This window comes from Natator depressus, chromosome 2, assembly GCF_965152275.1.
Source record: "Natator depressus isolate rNatDep1 chromosome 2, rNatDep2.hap1, whole genome shotgun sequence".
Classification (NCBI taxonomy): Eukaryota; Metazoa; Chordata; order Testudines; family Cheloniidae; genus Natator; species Natator depressus.
The window spans coordinates 232,518,633-232,525,175 of record NC_134235.1 but is presented as its reverse complement, the minus strand read 5'-3'; the positions used below and the strand labels follow the sequence as shown (position 1 = coordinate 232,525,175).

Sequence of the window (6,543 nt, the reverse complement as noted above, 5' to 3'; positions counted from 1 at the left end):
ACACAAAAGATGAGGCAGATGTTATATTCAGATGTTTTAATAGGAGCACCACATTTAGAAAGGTCAATGTGGCTTTTCTACTCCACTCTTCTTGCCAATGAACTGAAGTCCTGTATGACACAGGGTAACACTAAATTAATTAAATGGAGCAAGTTGTGAGGAGAAAGTGTTTTTTTGTTTTGTTTTTTTAAAGTAATTTTATGAAAGTTAAGAACTGTAAGGAAAGTTTGAGAGGACTGGCCATACTGAGCCAAGACTCAAAAGATTTACTTGGCCCCTGTGTAGGTAGATGAATACAAAATATTTATGTAAATTAAATACAATAAATAAAGATGAAGAGGGACAGTTAGTCAAGAACAGAGCAAAGTAATCAGCCTTAGCTGCAACAGGGAAAATTAAGGTTATGAGGGGGAAAACCCCCCAAAGAAAAAAAAAAAAATCAATCTTTTCAAACAGTTAGGCAATGGAATAACCTGACAAGGGAAAATGTGGACTCACCACTATATGACATTCAGAGATATTCCTGAAAGAGGATTTCAGCACTAACAGTCACTTCTGCCACTCTGCAGGAGGATGGACTTTACAGGAGAACAGATTTCAAGACTTCCTGCAATTCTATTCTGAATGTTAATGTCATCTCATAATAGCTTTTTAAAAAAGAAACTATTGTCTTCTACAAAAAAATCACAAGGAAGTTTCAGACAAAATATATATATATTTAAAGATTCTTTACAATAAGTCAGGAAACATAGGAGCTTTTATACAGTTTATTATTTAGATCAATTCTCAGCTCCCTACAGCTCAGAAATCCCTGGTGACAGTGTGTACAACTTCTAATTTTTGCTTTCATAATTTTAAAGCAAACAATACATTGAGTGTATTTTACTCTGTGCAAATAAGACAACTTTTGGAATCCTTCAGAGGAAATATCCAAGATTCTGTTTGCAGAGATCCTTTGTTTCTCAAAAGATGATTAATGAAAGTTTGCTTAAGATAAAGTGCTCCTGTCCAGCAGAACCCAAAGGCCTTTGAGAGTTTTCCTAGTAAGTTTAGCTCAGATTTAAAAAAAAAGTTGGTCATACAAATTCCAGCTTTCCATGCCCGCTGTACATTCCCCAGTGGACTAATGAAAGAATTTTATCATTGCTGAGGTCTGTCTGTCTCATTTTATCACAGCTCATGCAGCAGTTCTCATGACCAGTTACTGGCACCATGCATTCCAAGTCTAACTTTGCCACCTGTCCTTTCTTCGAATGATGTCCATGAAAACTGTAGTGCAAACGGGAGAGCATTTGCTGTCGTTGATCTTGCAGTCTTTTGTTTTCACTCCTGAGCATCCGCAAAGCTAGCATGATAAGCAGCACTAAGATCAGCCCACCAGCTATGGGAACAGCAATTACAGCTGCTCTGAACCACAATTCTTTTGAAGAGGTCAACTCCTGAACCTTTGTGATGAGATTTCTGCTGTTGTCATGCTGATATCTGCTCCCCTGTCCTGCAAAAAGTTAAACAAAGATGTCAAGTTTATTTCAGTCTCAGCTAAACAATTGTTTCAAATTTAACAATTCCTTAAACCACACATTAAAAGCTGCTGCTGGTAATCATTTAACATCACACTGGAAAGTATCTACAAATAGTACCTCTACAAATTGATCTGAACCATTTCAAAAACAAGTTAAGATAATATATTTTTATTACATTGGCAGTTGATCTAATATGAATGAGTACCACTGTACAATTGCCTCTTAGAAATGTTGAGAAGCAGGCATGACAGGCAGACATCTAATGCTAATGCAGACATAAAAGCTACTCAGCTTTTAGAGATACATCTCTGCATCCCACCACATGCTTCTCCCTCTGGTATCTCTAATTACATTAACAACAAAATCAATAGCAGACATACAAGGTCTTGGCTGTCACAAGCCTATAGATCAGAGAAGACATTTAGTTGAAACTGCTTTCTCTACCTGAGGTCTCACCCTTGGGAGGAGAGAGAACATCATGCAGTCCTCTATAATTGCACATATCTTCATGACAGCATTCCAATGTGGGCATGGTGGTGCCAGAGTGGTTTTGTGCCTGTTTAGCTTGGCAGATGTCAGCTGCGTTTGCAATAGAGTCCAAGCAGCCATGAGTAAGTGGGGAATTCGTGTTCTGAGGGTCAAGCAGTCTGGAGAAGCAGGCATTAAGCTCAGATTTGCACATATAGCCAGTTGCAACACAGTGCGCAGCATCACAGTAGCATCTAATTTCACCTAAAAAAAAGTCAAGTATTTTATTCCTAGTTAGTACAGAAACTCACTTGCTACATCACAAATTAACAGTGGGCGATTACAAAATGAACAAACTCAAGGGTACAAACTTCTGGTCATTGTAGATTGTAAACCCTGCAGAGCAGGGCTTGTCTGTTTTTGTATAGTACCTACCACCCTGGGACCCTAATCCCAGTGGTGCCTTTGGGCACTAGCCCAATACCAATATTTACTACTAAAATACACTTAATTAAAGCAGGGTATATATTAAAGCAGCAATAACTGAAATGTCACACTTCAAACTTCTCATTAAGACTAGGGTTTTTTGCGTCATACTGCTCGATAAGAAATACATAACCACATCTGCATAATAGCTAGGTATTTTTACTACTTACTAAACATGAGCATTCTACAGGTGATCAAATCCATCCTTATTTAAGAGGCACGATCTCCTCACCCCCACAAGCTAGTTTGAAATAGCATTGCTACAGTGTTTTAGAATTTAAATCATTACTGTTGATGGTTGATCATTCAAAGGTTTTTTGATTTTGGCACATTTAATTGGAACTGCAGAACTGTTTGCTATCTCTCAGGGCTATGCCAAGGTTTAAGAGCTTTAGCTAACACCTTATAAAGCTATCAGCTAGAACCATTAGAATCTAGAAATGGCAAGTCAGGAAGATTTTTACTATATGAAATTGGGCATCTATTGTGCTCTCTTCAGAAAAGGAACTTTTTCTATGAAGAGCTTTTCATGCAACAGGGCTTTTTAAAGTCAGTTTTATAAAACAGGAACTGTGCAGTTTACAATTAGTGGTTTGTTTGCCAAAGTCAATTTTTCAACCCAAATGGAAAATCATAAGGGGTACGCTTCTGCAAGGCTGAAATCGCCTCCCCCAAAACCCCTAGTTTTTGCAGGCAATCCAACATGTGGTCAAAAAAGGGGAAAAGTTTAGACTGAAAATCTTCTACCGGTTATATAAAAACAATCTCTCATGAAACCTCAAAAATTTCTGAAGGGAAGCGATAAAAGTTCTTAATAAAATGCTTCATTTTGTGCTCTCCAAACCACGGTCATGATTATATACATCTTGTACTGTCAGGAAAATGTATTCTTTCTAGGCAAGTCATAACTCAACCTATTTCAATATGCCAGCAGTTCAGAGAATTAGAGGACAGCAGACTCTGGAGCCATCATTACAAGTGGGGATTTACTTAGACTTTCAATTCAGTTAGTTGGAGTACTTCCTACCACAGAGGCAGTGAGTGAGCCTTTAAAAGTCAGTTGAATTATCAGACTTCTTGCATTAGAAAACATACTCTGAAAATAAACCCGTGCAGAACTGCCTTTTAAATATCCCCTCCCCACTTCGTATGGCCAGGAGAGGACTCAGTCAAATTAACTTCCAGGCTTCAGCCCATCTAGGCTCAGCTCTCCTGGTAATGCTGCTGCAGAGGGGCTCTGGGCCCTGAAGTCCCTGCTGCCCTTTAATAACTCTGCTTAATAGAAGCCAAATGACAGAGCACCTCTCTCCCCAGTCTGCATTAGCTCCCTTGGGCCTTTAGGCTAAGGAGCCCAACTTTCCTTAGTTTCATAAAAGTCACCCTTCCAATAAATTCGTGAACAGCTTTTCTCGGCTTTCTTATGTACAATCACTGAGCTTGCTACTTTTTTCCCCTGCAAAAAGTGTCTATGAAAGCTACTATTCCATTAGAGCACATTAATAAAAAATGCAAACAAAGAACAAAGTTGACTGTCCTTTCACTGCTCTAAGCTCAGCATGGGGAGGAAAATGAAACAATAAGCATACTTCTATTTTAACTGTTTATATGACCCTGTTTAAAATTCTACATTTTACTGACCTAAGACAGTCTTATAAACAAAATCTGACAAGCTAGTCATCGGGTTATTACAACTCCATTTTAATTAAAGCCACATTTTTGGTAGAACAGAATGGACTTTGTATTACTGTATTAAAACTGTATTTCTGTCAATTCATAAAGTTTCTTCCTGTGCTATGCAAAAAGGCCAGAAAGGGTATTTGGTATTTTGAAACAGAACAATGCCCTTCTGTTCTCTCCTCTTTCTTGTTACTGTATATAGCTATTAAAGAAAAATGTCTGCTTTTAGTCAAGATGGCTACAGGAGAGACTGCAGGCTTCTCTTAAAGCTTTTGAAGTCAGCAGCAGCCAGAAGTCTATGATCCCCTAATTATATCATTATCAGGCACATAGTTTCAGTATCTGTGACTTCACATCACTCAGTCACTCCCTGTTCTGCCTGCCTTTGATGGGGCCAGGCGGCTTCCCTCTGCATGCTGCAAGGGCTGTTATTTAGGGTTAATTACACCTTTACTTCCAAAATAAATAAATATGGTAGCACATCATCACTGTGCTAGTTTATCCTTTAACCTCCTCTGTGAATCTTGGCAATTATAGGGAGCCAAAAAGGTGACCTTTCCTCCTTAAAAAAAGGACTAACTAAGCAGTCACTGAACTCTGTGGAGACAGTGTTAATTTAATTTAAGTGTGTTTAAACTACATACCTATTTACAGGAATGTAGCATTTGCAACAAGACGTTAAACACATCTCTAATCCACTACTAGTTTTAAAAGGATTAAAAAAAGAGGGTGGGGGGCCGGAATCAATTCCCTCTGATGTACTTTCCTTGGGTTTGGTTTTTGTTTTTGTTTTTAATAAACACTTGGGGGAGGCGAGACTATCCGCCCTACAGTAAAACCACGCCAGGGCTCGAAAAGGGGCAGTGTGTCTCTAAGATGGCCCGGCTCCATGGCTGGAAGCGTTCAGAAGTTCATTGAAGGCAGACTAACAAAAACATTTTGACAACCGCTTGCCCTTAAGGTCTGACTTACATCAATGAACGGGGGAAAGCCTCTAGCAGCGGGCGGAGGGAACCAAGTGCCGCTCCTTCCAAGAGGCGAGCTTGTCCTAGCCTGCGAGGCTCAGCAGGGAGGAATATTACACGCCAACAAAGGCTTGGCAATGGGCTTCAAAGCCAGCTCGGAGCCCTCTGCATGGAGCTCCCAGCGCAGCCTAGGAGAGGAAACCCACGTTCAAGGGAGCCTCCAAGGAGGGAGTGCGGGGCTGGGGGAGGCTGCGCCCTCTGGCACTAGGGGCTCAGAGCTACCCCCGCAGCACCACACGCTGCCCCCCCGGGCACGCCCACACCTTCCAGCCCCCGCAACTCAACCAGCCCCTTCTAGTCTCACTCCTCCCTGCAGCCCGGGGCTATTGCCACCCCAAGAGCCGCCACCGCACCCCCGTGACGCCGCGCACAGCTCTAACGACTCCCCGCACCCCCTGCTCCCCCAGTCGCTCGCTCCCCGGCACCGCCACAGAGCTGCCCCCGCTCACCCCAGCGCCGCCCCCGGCCCCCTCACCTCTGGTCAGCAGGATGGCCATGGCGCACAGCTCCAGTTGCAGCCAGATGAAGCTGTAGCTAGAATGGCGATCCATTTAACCGCCCCGCCCGGACCCCCCCCGCCCGGCCGCTCGAGGTGCCCTCCAGGGCTCGCTTAAGCTCGCAGCGCCGCACTCGAGGGCCCGGAGCGGGCAGCGCAGGGACTCCAGCTGCCCGCGGCTGTCTGCGCCCCGCGCCCCGCCAGCGCAGCCCAGCCCAGCCGATCACACGCTGCTGCGGCGGCCGCTCTCCAGCCACAGCTGCCGCCACATGTGGGGAGCAGGGCGAGCCCGCAGCTCTGCCCGGCCAGGGCGCCCCCGCCTCCGGCAAGCGAGACACGCGCAACGCCGCGGGCCGAGCTCGCCGCTCCTGCAGCCACCGACTCGGACTCCGACCCAGGCAAGCAGCGAGCGAGCCCAACGCTGTAAATAGCGCGGCGCCGGGCGAGCCTGCCCCGCCGCCCGCCCCTCGCCCCGCCCCCAGCGCCGCTCTCGTAGGTTCCGCTCCCCTGCCACTCACAGCAGCCGGGCCGGGCTGCGCCTGGGACTGGCTGGCAGCCTGCGGGCGCCCCGCCCCCCCTCCCCTCCGGCTGGGGAATGGCCCCGGCGGGGATCCGCGATTCATGCCCAGGGCAGCGAGGGGCGGGGCGGAGGCAGAGCGCCCGGCTGTCCCCGCAGGGCAGACCCGGCTCCGCGGAACGCAGCGCGCCCCCCTCGCCCGCGTTCACACCCGCCTCGCAGCCAGCCTGGGGCGCTCCCCCCCCCCCACACACCCCCCCGGAGTGTTTCTACTCCAACACTTCCCCCCCGCCCGCCCCGCCTTGGTGCTCAGGGCCCCGATCCGCCAGCGCGTAAGACCCAAACTGTCGG

The 6,543-nt window shown here is 46.0% G+C and overlaps 1 protein-coding gene across 2 annotated transcripts; it reads right to left on the bottom strand.

Annotated features, from left to right (window-relative positions):
• Positions 1 to 738: 738 nt before the first annotated feature.
• Positions 739 to 5,798, bottom strand: BAMBI (BMP and activin membrane bound inhibitor). 2 transcript variants are annotated; one of them, XM_074943416.1, is made up of 3 exons: positions 5,655 to 5,798; positions 1,980 to 2,255; positions 739 to 1,495 (listed from the first exon to the last, which is right to left on the bottom strand). In XM_074943416.1, exons 1-3 carry the CDS (start codon positions 5,728 to 5,730, stop codon positions 1,077 to 1,079), a joined length of 771 nt encoding a protein of 256 aa, XP_074799517.1. In that variant the 5' UTR covers positions 5,731 to 5,798; the 3' UTR covers positions 739 to 1,076. The 2 variants fall into 2 exon arrangements, with proteins under 2 accessions (XP_074799517.1, XP_074799516.1); XM_074943415.1 differs by having other exon boundaries at positions 747 to 1,495; positions 1,968 to 2,255; positions 5,655 to 5,797.
• Between the last annotated feature and the right edge of the window lie 745 nt (positions 5,799 to 6,543).

Coding starts and splice junctions, on each gene's coding strand:
- BAMBI (XM_074943415.1), bottom strand. CDS start 5,730: ATGGATCGCCATTCTAGCTACAGCTTCATCTGGCTGCAACTGGAGCTG. Junction 2,256..5,654: donor GGCCATCCTGCTGACCAGAG/GTGAGGGGGCCG, acceptor ACTTTTTTTTAG/GTGAAATTAGATGCTACTGT. Junction 1,496..1,967: donor TCCCAAGGGTGAGACCTCAG/GTAGAGAAAGCA, acceptor AACTTTTTGCAG/GACAGGGGAGCAGATATCAG.